A 16,823-nucleotide genomic window follows, 5' to 3' on the forward strand; every position below is an offset into this window, starting at 1 on the left:
GTTGTTGTTGTTACCATTGTTGGAGCGATTTTGATATGGCACCAGTGCTCCTACATAGTGCACATCTTCTTCTTGAAATGATTGATTAATGTGATCAATATCACTAGGTCCTTCATCTTCTGCGCCATTGTTTGTCTCACAAGCATGGATTGGGCGATTGTTGCTCTTCAGAAGCTGGCTCACCATGTTCTTCAACTCGGTTATCTCCTTGTTGTCTGTTCCGGCTTGCTTCATCGATCGATCGTATTCGGGACAATCATTGCTATTGGCTTGAGCCAAATTTTTGATGAGGGCTCTTCCTTGGGCTATCGTCTTTTGTCCAAAATCTCCATTGCTAGCTGTATCAAGTGAAAGTTTGTATTTTGGTTGCAAACCTCGGTAAAATGTGCTCAGCAGGCTTGATCCATGAAATCCATGGTGAGGGCAATCACGTTCATACTCCTTAAAACGCTCCCAGGCTTCATAGAAAGATTCAGTTGGCCCTTGTTGAAAGTTTGAGATCTTCGTTCTCAACTGATTCGACCTTGACTTAGTGTAGAAGTGGTTCAGGAAAGCAGTTCTACATTCTTCCCAATTAGTAATCGATCCTGCAGGCAAAGATTTCAACCAACGGTGAGCTTTATCTGCTAGTGAAAAAGGGAACAACTTACACTTTAAATAGTCTGGTGGAACTTGGTTTGTTCTCATCATGCTGCAAATTTCTTCAAAGAGCTCGATATGGTCCATTAGGTGTTCAGAAGGAACTCCATGGAACTGGTTTTGCTTCACCAATGAGATGATTTGAGGCTTGACCTCAAACTCATTCCGGTTTGGAAATGGTACTTGAATTGCAGATCGATTCTGAAAATTTTGAGTAGGTGCATCAAAATCAGCTATGCGATGGTTCCTGGCTTGTCTTTGGTGTTGATTTGCTATCGGAATGGGGCGGTGAATGCGTTCATTCGGCTGCATTGCTGGGTGGTCACCATCGGCTGCATTGATGGGTGGATCAAGGTCTCCACGTCCTTCTCTCTCTCGGTTCTGGTGGTTTCTTGGAGGAGCCTCATCCTCCTCTCCATCTTGTCGAGCATGATCGCCTTCTATGTGATCATTCTCTTCATTTTCTCCATGTTCGGACCCGTCTTGGTCCATATTTAAATTTCTATTAATAGGATCTCCAGGCTGGTCGTCGTTGGCCATTCCTTGCGTTCGTCTAAGTCTTCGAAGTTCTCTTTCGTGTCTGTCTATCTCGTCTAGAATTGGAATGTTTTCTGCAGGTCTGCGCCTGGTATTCATGCAATTCAGAGAAAAACAAAAGAAGGGAAAGATAGTTCAGCAAAACTTTAAGAAAGAACTAGAGATCAGGTGTCTAGAACAGAAGTTAAAACAAGAAAAATAGCAAAACGCAGCGAAACAAATCCCCGGCAACGGCGCCAAAAACTTGGTGTTCGTGTCAACTGCTTGAGGGAACAAGTTTTACCCTTAACAAAACAAATGAAACCGCAAGTGCACAGCTAATCAGTTGTAGTGTTTAGGGATCGAATCCACAGAGATTTGTGTGCCTGGTATTCTTCTACGGTTTTTAACTTTATGTCTAGACTAGATTGGTTTTTAAAGGCTGGTTGTTTGTCACAAATTAAACTAAAGCAAAAGAAAGCAAATAAATCTATCCTAAAAAGCAAGTAAAGAAATCGAATGAAAGGCAATAGAACAAGTAAAATATCGAATGAATGACTAATAAGGCAAGTAAATATCGAATGAAAGACTAGTAAAGCAAGTAAATATCGAACTAAGGAAATTGAAATGCAGGTCTAAGTAAGCAAAAAAAATCGATGGAATTGCAAACTATGGCTAAAAACGCTGAGCTTTTGGGAACTCTAAGGGATCATAATCGGTTTAACACTAGGGTAGATAGATTGGGATTGACAGATAACGATATATGGGTTCTCGAGCTAGAGTACGGCGGTATGACTACGTCACTGTCGTGATCATAACCAACTGTTTCTCGCAACCTTGACCAGTAGGTTTCCACTCTGGCCCTGGAAGGGAGAGAACGCAAGAGCTGCACAAGACTCGTCAATACTCACGATCTCGCCGCAGGTAGGTTTCCACTCCTACGGAAAAATCGTCTGTTTCATTCTAGGGCTGATACTTAATGAAAACTTTCGCAACACTAACTATGTAGATCAGATACTAGGTGATCAATCAAGCATACATGCAATAAGAACAAGAATAAACAGAGAACAGGTTGAAATCCCAGATCTATAAACCTAGATGTTTTAATCGATTATGAGAGTCCCTTTCGGGAACCCTAAGCCCAACTCGGGATCTACTCAGACATGGCTGAGTTCGACGTCATCATTGGTTTTAATAAAAGTAATGAAAAACAGTAAAGAAAAGAGATAAAGAAAGCTTCTCTATTGAAGAACTCGGACTTGAACAATTTTCTACAAAAATCTCATAAAAACGGCTAAAAGAAAAGGGTTTCTGTAAAGTATCATGGGTTCTCTCTAAAAACGACCTAAATGACATGTATTTATAGTCTCCAATACTCCATGGTCTCTAGGGTTCCAGAATTGAGGCTGAGAATGACTTTGGGCTTCAGATACATGGTCTTTAATTCGGAGCTTGATTGCCGCGGTCGGGAGTGTTGTGACCGCGGGGATTGGCTGGTTTGCCGCGGTCGGGAAGCTTCTGACCGCGGGAAATAGGTTGATCACCGCGGTCACGTGACTTGCTGGCCGACTTCGAGTGGCTCCGGGGCTAATGGAATATCTTGAGATCCAACCGTTGGAATGTCTCCAAACCAAGTGCATTTGAAAGCTGGTTGATTCTTCTATAAGTTGTCCAATTTTGAGGGTGATCAGACGGTGAGAACGTCTTCGTCTCTCCATGAGAGTTCTGACGGTCTGCATTTATCCAAAATAGTCTTTTTGTTCCATTTTGTGCCTCTTTATACCAAATTACCTGAAAAGTCTTTTAAAATCCGGAAAAATAGAAATCCTTTGAAAACCTTTGAAAATGGAGTAAAAACACCTGTAAAAGATATTAAAGTGATCCATAAAAATGGTCAAAATCCGGTGTTATCATCTTCCCAATATTTTTTAGAATTCAGTTTCATAGTTTCCACCATTTCACAAATAATACCATCATTATATTTTTAATGAGCTCTTAAGCATCACTAAATCTTGCAAATTTTTTTTTAAAACAAGAAGTTAGTTGTCTGATAAGATTGACGAACAAGAAATCAGCTTTGTCAATTTAGAAAATGGTCTAAAAAATTCACATATCAGTCTCTTCTCCTCACTAAATTAGATGTAAGATTACTGTTGGGTAAAAATAAATTCCGTCAACTGATCAACGTCGACAGATGTCAAAAGTAATCAGAATTAATTAAAAAAGGCAAATCTTCAATGAGCCTTTTAGAACCAGCTACGGCTAGTTAACAACCTCTGACACATCAGAGGCGACATAAGGTCCAATTTCTTATGGTAAACCGGTCATTATTTGGAAGTTTTAATCTGAAAAAGAAAGAAAGATTCATAGTAACCTGAATTCTGGGAAATAAGGAAGTTACTGAGATACTTTCCTAATCCTTCAAGAACTAGGGTCAACAAAAGCTCTATAAATAAGGAAGCTATTGTTACGCAACCTCGAAAAATTGACGATTAAGATAGCAGCAACCACTATCCAGCGACCAGATCATCCAGCAATTATATCCTCTAGATAACATATATTTAGTCGTTTTTAGTCATCAGGTTGTTGCTAAGTCGCTATAGCTATATTCGAGTTGTTGTAACAAAACCTTGATAATCAATAGAACAGCTATTTTCTTGTCATACCGTAGTACTTTTTATACTCAAACGGGTTGAAATTTATCATAACAATTACATATAACATATTTTTACTTGATAGCTCTCGAGAGCATGAAAACAGTGAAATTACAGCAAGTAGTTACGTCCAAAACCAGGCCTTCTTTAATTTGAATTTACACTATTTTTGCACAGTTTGAAACATTATTTCTCTACTTCATAATCCTTCAACAAACTTGACACTATCTCGGAATCTCTGCAAAACTTCACCAGTCACAGCTAATTTATCTTGAACAATAAGATTTAAAATGTATGATGAACATCTTACATTAAAAAACTCTCCATTGCAGACCAAATCTTTTTATAGTTCTTCATAACAGCTTTTATGCTATACTTGGAAGAAACATTTCTACACTAGAACACTTTCTTCTAGCATCGAAGTCCTTCAACAATTCGATAAGTTATATAGCAATAGCTATACCAAAATGATAGGAGGAAAAGCAGTGAAAGATAATATATGTTTTTTTTTTTTTTCAAATTTCAATTAGCATCAATGTAGTGGGTTGTCAATAGTAATAATCTGCGAAAGATCTATTGTCAGGCAAAATCTTACTAACAATATCAGTTAAGATTTTCCACGTTTACGTTTCTCTTCAAAAAAATTTAAGACATCTGATGCTGATGTAAGTTTAACATATTTATTTCATAAGAACTAGCATTTTTGATAAAGAAACATTATAAAAAGCTTTGTGATGTCACCTTATAAGATTCTAGTAATGCATTATTTCATTGTTTACTAAATCAAATCAAATCTAGTTAAATATATAAAAAAGGTTTCAAAACATAAAAGCCCGAAAAGCAATATGGATTCCATTCGGTTAAATGTTTAAAAAAGAGAGCTAAAACTCAATTCAAGAACATAAATACCTAATCTAAAAACTGAAACTATATCTTAGTTATTTAATGGTTAATTGATTTTAAATTTTTGTATGCAAAAAAACTAAATAGATCATACAAAAAAAATCAAAACTAATAATTTCTTTCAATTTTTTGAAATAAAACCCAAATAATATATTTTTGAGTTTAGTTTATTCTTCTGAGGAAGAAGATTTTACAAGTGTGGAGATAGAAGATGAGCTCATGCATTTTTTTTGGGTGGTTTGATGTTGTAGCTCCCATGGATCTATATATATAAAGTTAACTTTCTTCACTCCTCCTTCTGCCAACTCAGCATCTATATGATATTTTCTAATTGATTTTATTTATCAAATTAAGAGAATTAATTTATACATATAAAATTAGATCATAATAACTAAATTTATATTATAAAAAACATAGAGCATAAATAATCATTACTGTTTTTTTTAATAAAAACTAAAATCTATTGATATTCACCATATTATTAAAAATTAGTTTTATTGACAAATATGGTAAAATATATATTATAAAGTGAAATTAATTTGATTTGTTGTTAATTATCTAATTTGTTGTTAATTATATAATTAATAATTAAGAAGATAAAAACATCATTTTTCAAAAGATATAAGAGTATACGTGAAATCGTAATCTCTATTATAAAAAAAAAAAAAAAAAGTTATACCTACATGCATCATTTCAAGATAAAGATTTCATAATCAAGGATATTATAATCATAATCACTGATAAACCAAAAAAACATCAGGTTGGAGCATTTAGATCACAATTTGATCACTCTTTCTACTATTAATGATTATTCAATGACTACTAAGATAATTTTACACACACCAACCACTAATTTTACCGCTATGTTAATGTGTCAATCGATTTTATATTCAGTAGGTCAGGTAATCTGTTATGTTTGATGTCAAGACATAAAAGTTTAAGGTAAAAATGTATAATATCCACTAAACAAAAAATTATGATAAATTTTATAAGATAAAAAGTAAACAAAAAAGTAAACAAATGTGCATATATCTTAAATTCACGAAGGCAGTTCTATTAACGATTTAGAAAAAATAGATACCATTAGATAATCATACTTTTAAAACTATTTATCACATCTGCGGGCATCACACTCTAGTAAAACGTTTGCTTGATCGGAAACATCCATTTAGACGACCATATAGATGACACTTTGTACTTACATACGGTCTGATGAATCATATTGAAACAAAGAATATGACCGAGATATATCACGTAGATAACATAAGAATATGACTTAGAACATACGTCGATAACTAAAACGAAGAGATCTTCATAACTTGGAGTTCGGGAAACACATACGAGAAGATAAAAAAAAACAAAGTACAGGAAGATGAGAGAATGTTAGAGTCTGGGAGCAGAAGAGAAGATAATTTTCACACGCTGTTAGTACTCAGAAATTCTACTTAAAAATGTATGACATCAGCGATAAATTACCGAAAAAGCCATAATCAGATAGCTTTCACCTCTACTGGCATATTGTTCCTTCAACATAGCAACTTCTCTATGCATAACGCTTAACTCTTTCTTCAGTACCACAAGGTCAGCAACAAAGGAATTGTTGTCAAGAGCTCCCTCCAAGGTTTCAAAACGCCTTTCCAGACGAGGATCAAAAATTCTATCGATCCTTTGCAGGTTCTCTGTTTGCGTCTCAAGTCTTATGGTCAATCTCTCACATTGCTCGGTAATAGCTTCATCCCACCATTTCCAAATATGGTGGCCACTGCCCTACATTTAGAAGATTTAAATTATAAAGCTACATCAGTGATAGTAAACTATACAACGAACAACTAACACATATATAACCTCTTTCAACCAGTCTGGACAAGTGTAGTATTTGCGTCCTGGTTGACCAGTTTGAGTAGCAGCAGAGACTCTAGAATGATGTTCCGCCCACAAAAACAGCATTCTGGGATGCCATAATTTGCATCAGAATATGCCCACCCTATGTCTATTTCAGGGCCTTCAGATGAGGTGTCACAATACCAACTCAGGATTGTCTATAAGCAAACAAAATAAGACAATAATTACTGTATATCTCACTGAAAAAAGCTGCATCCACATGGATGCAATGTTTTAGAAAACATTTTAACCAAAGAAGAAAAATTGGTGGGTATTCTCCCAACCAGTATGTAGATCGGAACATATATGATTGAATGGACTGGTATAAATGGCAAAACAAATGTTATACTGATCGAACAAAACAAGAATGGGTGTGATATGATAATAAATCTGAACTGAACCTTTACAAAATAAAAAGATGAATGCCTGGTTTAGTAACAGGATACAGAAGTTGACCTGTTTTAGACAGAGGTACCAACATAAGGAGAACGAGGGTTGCAGAGAGAGATAAGTCGGAATAAGTCTATACGAGCTGAGAGAGATAAGTCGGAAAGTCTGAAAGGTCTATACGAGTCGGAAGGGTTGCAATGATGTGTCTCCCAGAGATAAATCGGAATGGAGGAGATTAATTGCAATGAAGGGCGGTGAAAAAGGTTTAAAAAAATAAGGTAAATAGAAGGTAAAAAGAAATGAAAGGCAAAAAAGTCGAAAAGTGGGAGCAAAGTAAGATAAGTGTTCCAAAAGAAAAAAAATGTCTTTTTGGACATAAAACATAGAAAAAGTGTATTTTTGGACATATTCTCAAAAAAAAAATATCATAAAATTTTCCGAAAGGTAAAAGGAGAATAAGGAGCACATATATTTACATATAAATTGAGGAACAGGGAGGTAAGGAAGGAATACATATATAATTGAGGAACTTGTGAAAGGGGATTAAGAAAAAGGCATATACATCTTACTGGGAGAAATCTCATGAGAAAGAAAGAAGAAAAAGGATCATTTTTAAGATATACAGATAATATTTTATTTATTTTGGAAGAAGAGAAGAAGAAGTCACCTTAAGACTTATGGTGAGAAAATGAAAGAATAATCACCATAAGGTTTACAGTGAAGAAAAGAAGAAAAATGATATATATATATAATATATGATATATATATATATATTTACTGAAGAAAAAATATGATGAAGAAAATAAGAAAAAAAATATATTGGAAGAGGTTTATGGCAAAGGAAAGAAGAAAATGAACATATTGAAAAAAAAAATTTGGGAAAAGGAAAGAAAGAAAAGTTACCATGAAACTTATGATGGAGAAGTGAAGGAAAGAGAACACCACAAGACTTAGGGTGAAGAAAAGAAGAAAAAAAAAAAGAAATCTGGATTTCTCCATAATCTGAACCAGCTCGCATTGATGTTAGAGGTTTAGGATTTGAAACGCAGAGTGATATTGTAAATAGAAACGTGCAAGAAATAGAGAGTTCAAGGGAATGTAAGACATGCCACAACACATAATATAACTAACTCCTATTAAACCAATAAGCAATCATTAAGTTAAACAAATAAAAACAGAGTTTAAAAAAAAACAGAATTCCACTTCTGAGAATTTTTTTTATTAAGGTGAAAAAGTGGAATAAAAATGTGTTTTTGAAAAGAAAGAACACTAACACGGAATCTAACTAATTCCTAAACAAAGATAGAACTAAAAGACTAAAAGCAATCAAGAAATTAAAAATCCAAGTTTTACTCCAAAAGAAACCCTTTTTTTGAAAAAGCACACAAATTATCTATCAAAATATGGATATTATTTTTCTTCTCACAGGATAACAATAAGCTCTTTGCTAAACTTCATTCTAGAAAGAGGAGTGACCTTCTTGCGCGATGTCTGACGAGTATAGAAAACCTTCCGGCTAAAAGCAAAGAAGAACAAACAAGAAATAGAAGATAGGAAAAGAGGCAATCAAGAAGATAGAATTTCTAACCAAAACTCTTATCTAACATGTTGTTGCTACCAGTTTTGAAATCACCAAGATGGTCCCTTTCTTTAAAAAAAAAACATTTTTTTTTGAAATTATGTATTTATATGTAGGTATTTTTTTTTTGAAAACCCAAAAATTTTGAAAATATTTTTTTTTTCAAATCATTAAAACCATGGGCGCGGCCTCCTAGGACAAAAATAGGAAGTCTCCCTGAGCTTTGATACCACTTTGTAACATCACAACCCAAATCTCCTGAGATAACCAGAAATTAGGTATGTTAGATCGATGGTATAACCTCATTTGGTTAACCACCTGGTTTGGTCCAGTGATAATTAAGCAGTAGGGGTGCCAGGACTGAAAATGCCCATGTAGCAACAACCACATTATATACTAGATCCGTTGCTAACCTGAAAAGGAAGAGGGGGGATGAGTAAATTGGATTACCCAGCGAGGTGAACCTTAGGAGGCTCATTATCACTTCCACCATATTATAACATAGAGATTAAGAATAGTCTAATCCTAAAACAAGCTCAAACAGGACTCAATCCTATAACTCTAAACAACAAGATCAATCATCCGGTTTACTAAGTTCATTTTTCGTCAATTCACCTTTTCTCATCATCATGCTAACGAGGCATGGCAAACTCTCCGTCAATTCTCCTCATCATGCTAACAAGGCATGGCAAACTCTATGCAACTTTTAGATTATTCAGTCAAGCACTTTAATTCCCAAACAAGAGCAAAGCCCTGCCACCCGTGATATGCTGAGTTTGACATATCACCATTTATGGTCACACAGACATGCGGTACATCAAAACTGCCTAGCGATGTGGAACATCCTTTCTTCCAGGCATGAAACCCAACAAACAATCTTGTACCACAGGACGTACCATATGACGAGTACCTAACTCGATCTACGTTTAACAAGGTCACTTAGTAGTTCCTACCAAACAGTTTCTAATTTTCAGACTCCAGACCACATAGCACATAGATTTGTCAAACAATTGTCTTCTTTTTCTTTAATACATTTAAGTAGCCTCTAGCAACCTAACTCATCATCAATCATTCACCAGCAATCACCACATCATCAATAAACACCATCATACACAACAGACCAGATAAACTAGACACAAGCAGATATGGTTTAAGAACAGACTAATCAACACTCTATATCATAATAAGCAGGAGTTGGATAAGAAACAACCTTCACCTATGCCTTTCTGAATGAAGATACATTTTTCACCTTTAATCATCTTCGAGCAGATTTGACATCCTATACAAAAACAGCCATAACTCTCGGCTCAGATCTCTGATCTGGACGACACGGAAGCTGAGACTCTGGGCTTCAATCTGATAGGTAGGTCATCGCTTGGATCCTCAAGATTCGCTGGATAATCACCTCACAAGTTGGCAGCACGGAAAGGGAAGAAGGAAGCAGAGAGAGAGAGAGAGAGAGAGAGAGAGAGAGAGAGAGAGAGAGAGAGAGAGAGAGAGAGAGAGAGAGAGAGAGAGGAAGAGAAGAGATATGCGATGGTGGCTGGAGAAGCTTCACCGATCAGCAAGCAAGGAACAGCGGAGAACAGGAGAGAGAGGGAAAGCAGCACAGCACCAAGGAGAGAGAGAAACAGCAGCAGCCCGGCAAGGGGAGAAGAAGAAGGGGAATCGCATGGAGAGAAAGGAGGCTGGTTTCGCTGGCGAGAAGAAAAAGAGAAAGAAAATAGAGTTTTCTGGGATTATGAGTTTATATAAGGATTTCTCTTGGGTTAATTAGGAATGAGAAGCTCATTAGGAAAAAGAAAATTAACCCAGATTCCTAATTGGGTTGGGTTTCACAAATCCCCGGGGAAACAGCCTTCCGAATGATTTTCCAACAAAAACAAGTCTTCACAATCATCTAGTCGGAAAAAATCATCAGAAAATCATCAGAAATTACTGACGGATTTCCGAGGATGCATAATTTGCAACCGATTCCCGAGGAATTGATATTCTCGATGCATTATTGATGGACTGGTATACCGAGGAATTGCTGATTATACGCCTTTCGTCGGTGGACATGTTTTTCTGACAAAAAAATTGAGGAAAATGTTGTCGGATAATTTCCGATGGAATGTTTATCTTGACGGATTTTTGACAGATTATGATTTAAATTTTTTTGACTGATTTCCGAGGGAACTGATATTAAAAAAAAATTCCTAAAATTTTAAATCCAGACGAACTTCTGTCCTGATTATTTATTACAGTTTCCGAACGATTTTCGACTGGATTTATAAACTTCCAGCAATTTCAAATTTATAATTAAAAAAATCAAAATTTAAATTTAATTCAAAAAAATCAAATTTTATAAATTAATTAAAAATATTTTATAAATAATAATTATCCAAATTACAAAAATAAAATTATTTATCCTATTATGAATTTCCTGTTTCCGAACTTTCGGTTTCCATGTCTAGGAAATCGGGGAACCTTGCCTTTATCCAACTATACATGGTTGCGACTTTCGATTTCGTCTTAGTAAGCTTCTCTTGATTAACATCTAGCTTCAACTCTGTATCTTCTTCACTTTCTCCAAAGCCACTACTTTTGCCTTGGTCTGTTCGTTCTGCTCAACGAGATCTTGGAGAACAGCAGAATAACGCAAAGACTTCTTGGTAGATAAAACTTTATCCAAAACCACGTCGAAATTTCTTTTTTTACAAGAAGTTCTTGCACAAGTAAAACAAGAAGTTTTTCAATAACAAAATTAGAAAGCTAAAAACAAATTAAATCTAAACAAACAAAAAAGAACTTACTTCGTGAAGCAGGCGGTTGATTTCCTTTCGTGACAAAATAATAGGGGAAGAGAAGTCACCTTGTCATCTTTCTTCTTCTTCACATTTCCATAAATTTCATTTATGAGAGGATTCTGAATCACTTTGGTTGATTTTTTCATGTGCACATCTCTCATCAACTCAAGATGATCTGAACGCTCTCTTTCAGCTGCTTTTATTTATTAAAAAACAATTAAAAATTAATAAAATGAATAAAACAACTAAATATAGAATACAAAAAAGCAATCTCTTTTTTTTAGTAGTTTAATTTAGTAATTAATACATTTTAAACTTGTGTCTAAGAGTATCTGCATTCATAGTCTCTAAAAAAAAAGGTCTCTCAACAAAGAAATATTTATATTTTAACAGAATTAAATTTTATTATTAAATTTTACTTTAAAATAAACCAATAATAAAAAGAATATGAGAGTTAAGAGTTTTAATGTCTCAATAAGAGACTCCTCCCACTCTCTCTACTATTTTTTTTGTATTTTATTTATTTTAAATATAAAAGACTTGATGAGAGACAGCCAATGTATATTGTCTAAGGTTTACACATCATATCCACTTGGCATAAGATAGCTTGTTATCTATAATAATCTAACTGGATCATCGAAATATCACAATAACGTACTTTTTATTATTATTTAAGAAGTTACTTAGAAAAATGAATTTTATTTTTTTGTGATTGAAGAATTCTATCGAACACCTTCTACACTAAAGAACAGAGATGTCTCTCTCGGATTTGAATCACTCCCTCACCTAGAATGATCAACACGAAATAGAAAGTGTAGAACAGTAAGAACACAAGCAATTTTATAAATTGTTATATATTATGCCAATATTAGATAATTGAAATAAAAAGAATATAATTGTCTTTGAAAACTATTGAAAAGAATATGAAAAATATTTGTTTCTCATTTCAAAAGGATTTTTACTATTTAATTTCTTAATTATTGTGATACTATAAAATATTACATATTTTCCATAATAATCAATCCATATATATATATATATATATATATATTCAAAAAATTGCTAATCGGAGAGAAGAAGGAGTTCGGAAAACAAGAGAAGAAAAGTGGGTCAAGCATTCTTTAGAAAAGTGGAATTAACTCGGCGGGCCTTTGAGCGGTAATGGGCTTTTTACAATAGAAATAGAAGAGTTTGTGGGTGGGAATGCTCCACGGTTTAGAGACCACCGTGGAGAGGAATTGGAGGGTTGGTCGGAGTAATGACTGGAATGTATAAGATGCTAGAGCTCAAGGATCACAAGTATCTAAAGATATAATATGAGTTTTAAGATAGCGAAAAAAGTTCTCTTCCTCGTTGGAAGAGATAAAGTATTTATAGAATTTTATCTAACCCAAGTTAGTATACCGGATCGGTACTTGGGTTATGAGTTGGCGGGTCAGTCCTTGATCCGACTTGATGGGATCCGAATCTTGTGCTTGCATCACGCCTCTGACTGTTTCACCAACTTTCTTTGGCGTGTTCTGCCTGCTGCGAGACCGCTCCTTAGCGCATCTCCTTCATCCCGTATGGTTTGAATAGGCGGTTCAGACGCGGTATGGCCTCTGCTGAACCTTTGCTTTTCCTCTGGCTCCTGTGAAGGGTCATTTTCACCTGATACGTGTAAGAACGATGCATTAAATGCCAATCTCATGGGTTTGTAAGGGCAATCAAATCAGAGTAAGGCATATTCTTATTGTCGAATGGAATGAAATTTGAACAGTGTTTCTCGCTCATAGGATTACTCATACCTGGCTCGGATCGCTCGATACTGGGTCCGGACTGTCTCCATGAACGAATCCATTTTCCAGGTATCTGTGCAGGTCACACTTCTTTATATCCCGACCATTCCGTATTACCGAGCTTAGGCCTAAGACATAGGGAATGTGACTTCTCCTGCTCTTGACCACTCAGTTTCTGACATTTTTGCCTCTGACAGCGTGGCATGCGCTGTCAGATACAAAGAACCCAAGAACATGTGGTATATTATGCCGGATCTCCCAAATCCAAATGGATTCGAGGTTCGATGCTATATGCTTAGGTCATATTGGGCTGTAATTCCAATATGAATCATAATTTGGTCCAGAGGGTCGTACCTGCAAAAAAGGTCATAGATGTCATGTGCAAGCCCACAGTTTGTCCACGTACGAATGATCAATTTATCCCTAATATATATATATATATCAATATAATTTGTTAAATCCTTACTTGAATATTATATCAAATCTACAATTAAAAAACATTTCACTAACTTTATAAAAAAAATAGATACGAGAAAATTGATTTTTAAAAAAATTCATAGTTATTAAATTGTGTATATTAGAGTTGATGATTTCAAGATTATAAGATTTTTTGGGTTAACCTGAATAATACTTTAGTTGACATGCAGGTTAGTCCGTTTTGACAACGGATTTATCTATGATCATGAGTTAGGCATATTATAAGAAATTTATCAGCTAAATTAAAGGAATCATCTGATTTCAAAGAAAAAAAAAATAATCATTACCAAATTCCTGTTCTAAGGAATTACATATCTAGGTTATAACCAGTGTTTATATGTCTATATATACATCATCGCATCATTTTATACCCCCAAATTTATTTATATATCAATCTGTGCATCAAAAGTAACTCAAATTCATATTCAATAGATGTAAAAGTTGGTTATGTGAAGTTAATCTTATATATAAAAGTTGCTCTACTTTCTTCATATGATTGACACATCAGCATGGGATAGGTTGACACATGTCCTTAAATTTTAATTAATAAATTTTAATATTAAATTTTAAAACATTTAAAGAATATGAAAAGTTTGTTTTATTGATTGACTCTTAATTAAAATTTATATTAATGTTAAACAAAAATTTATGATATAACTAATTAAAAATATTGATAGATATGTATTTAATTTTTATATAATTTTAGATTACTTAATAATATTTAGATTACTTAATAATTTTCAAGATGTCTTTTAAATTAATTTTTTAAAATTATTTATAATAAAATACTGCCAAGTAACAAATGAAATGATGATTATATTAATTTTATTTTTTTAATTAATTGACTATCAATTAATATTTTTGTAAATGTTAAACAAAAATTTATGTTATAACTAATTAACAATATTGAATGATATTTATTAATCTTAATATAACTTTAAATTATTAAATAATATTCAATATGTAATATTTTATAATTTTTTTAGAATAAAACATTAACAAGTAAGTAAGTAACAAGTAATGATTATATTAATTTTTATAAAAATATAAAAAAAATTTGAAAATTTTGAAAAGAAAAACTCGCACGTAACGTGCGGGTATTCACCTAGTATATATTTTATGCAATAAAATCTAATGTACATGTTTATACAACATAAAATATATATATATATATATATATAATAATAGTGAGTTGGTAAGCATGTAAGGCGGTAAGTCTCTAAGAGGTAAATACGCTTTAGGGGGTAAGTAAGTAGATGAGTTGGTAACATGGATAATCATATCCATTTTCAATATCCCCCTTTGATTATCTATCATAACCAATTTATTACATATTGTCTCGTTAAAAATATTATCACCAAAAAATCTGTTTGGAATAAAAACTATGACAAGAGAAAAAAATGCAGCAAAATTCCCCTTGAAAAATGTATATAAGTCTTTTTCTTGGATAGATGAGTCTAGACTTTTACGTTATTAGAATTTTAATACTTTCCTTTGAACTCTTAGATATCTATTATTTGTGTATTCTTTGAAGCCTCGTTAAAAACCTCAGCATAGAATATCCAGTAGGATAAAAAGCATGGTAAGGGAAAAAATTACATTTACGCATATCATTATACTTCTCCTCCCAGAATTCTCCTCCCAAAAGTGTTCCTCTTTGGAAGTCTACATTTTGCGCATTCCTTGTTGTCTCGTTAAAACCTCTTCATGAAAAAATTCATTAAGACAAAAACCATGATAAGAAAAAATTGAATGTAGCCACATCTTCTCACATATCTCTTTATATGGTTTTCTGAAACCCTTTTATATATGTCTTCTGGACGACATATATCTCGGTTCTTTTGGAACTTTTTTTCAAATATCTTTAGGACATTTTATTCGGTTTTTCTGGAACTTTCTTTCAAATGTCTTCAAAACATTTTTATTAAAATCTAGTCTCCCTAATGATGTTAGTCATATAAAACTTAATCAATGACTTAGCATATTGATTCAATACACAAAATATGATCATATTTATTAATTTTGCCATTTTTATTTAACTAATTATTACATAGTAAATGTGTTTAGTATATTTCCTACTGATTGGATCTTAGGCACCGTTAAAAGAAATTGTAAAACTTGGAAGTGTTGTATATAACAATATCATAGCAAAACCCCACAGGACTGGAGAGATCTAAAACTTAAAACACAGAGCACATGTGATGTGCAAAAATACCGGATGGTTTATAGAAAATATATGAATATGTATAATATCAGGCTTTGATCTGAAAGCCGGAGCACTTGATGGATCCGATGGAAATGTCAATTTCGATTAGATTATCATCTTCAAACTCGGCTGATAGTTGGATAAGCCTGAAATCTTGATGTCCAGCCATAGTACTGAAGTGGTGGCCAACGTAGTGACCGCTAGGTAAGGAGAGCTCTATGAGGCTTTCCTCATCAGGAATTGTTCCTTCATCTTCGTCATTAGTTCTGACGATTTCCTCATTGGTTGTAGGTATTTCGATGTGCGCTAAAAAATTGTCTTGATCTTGTTCATGATCTTGAACCTTGGAGTCTATTAGAGGGTTTGGTTTTTGGATTGAGAGAGGAAAGAAGAAAGATGAGAAGAACAAAGCAGTTGACATTAGGAGGATTTGTGAGAACCCAAGTCCTACAACGTAAAGAACTGGTGGGACAAGAAAAGACAACCATGAAACTGGTCTCTTAAAGAGCATTGAAATAACAATCGCTCCTTCTTTCATTATTATGCTCTCAAGATTCATATGAAAGCAATTACTTTGTAGTTCGACCAAAAAGGACAGGAGAAATAAGAGTTCCACCATTATAACCCTCAGATTCAAACAAAAACAAAAAAAGAAGAAGAAAATGATGTGTGATCCAATTTCTTTTTCAAAAACAAAAACCCTAGAAAAGGAATATGGGTTGATGTAAAAAAACAAAAAAGGTTATAGCTCAAGAGGGAGGACTGTAGAATGTTAACACGTAAATCTATTTCAAATAATGAAACGGGAAAGGGTTTATAAATAGGAGATTAAGAAGAGGATTAAGCTTACATTAACTAGAAAAAAAAGGATAAAATATTCTACTGTATATTTTTTTTTCTAATTTGCATCGAGATTTGAGGAGCAACAGCTCGATCCCTAACTAGTCCTCCCGCGATTGGCGAGAAATTGGAAATCCCAAGATATATTAAACGCTTAATCTTGTTGGTCAG

General features: G+C 33.8%; 1 protein-coding gene and 1 non-coding gene across 2 annotated transcripts; one reads left to right on the top strand and one right to left on the bottom strand.

Moving 5' to 3' along the window:
- Positions 1-409: 409 nt before the first annotated feature.
- LOC112083688 lies at positions 410-515 on the top strand. The gene has a single exon (XR_002897824.1). It is a non-coding gene; the product is annotated as a small nucleolar RNA R71 (small nucleolar RNA).
- A 15,343-nt stretch (positions 516-15,858) lies between these two features.
- On the bottom strand, positions 15,859-16,431 carry LOC18012067. Its single transcript, XM_006395866.1, has one exon. It carries the CDS (start codon positions 16,429-16,431, stop codon positions 15,859-15,861), a length of 573 nt encoding a protein of 190 aa, XP_006395928.1.
- Between the last annotated feature and the right edge of the window lie 392 nt (positions 16,432-16,823).

The sequence above is a fragment of the Eutrema salsugineum genome, unplaced genomic scaffold, assembly GCF_000478725.1.
Source record: "Eutrema salsugineum unplaced genomic scaffold, Eutsalg1_0 scaffold_6, whole genome shotgun sequence".
Classification (NCBI taxonomy): Eukaryota; Viridiplantae; Streptophyta; class Magnoliopsida; order Brassicales; family Brassicaceae; genus Eutrema; species Eutrema salsugineum.

Bases quoted from the DNA above. Each gene is read 5' to 3' on its own strand.
- LOC18012067 (XM_006395866.1), bottom strand. From the start codon at position 16,431: ATGGTGGAACTCTTATTTCTCCTGTCCTTTTTGGTCGAACTACAAAGT.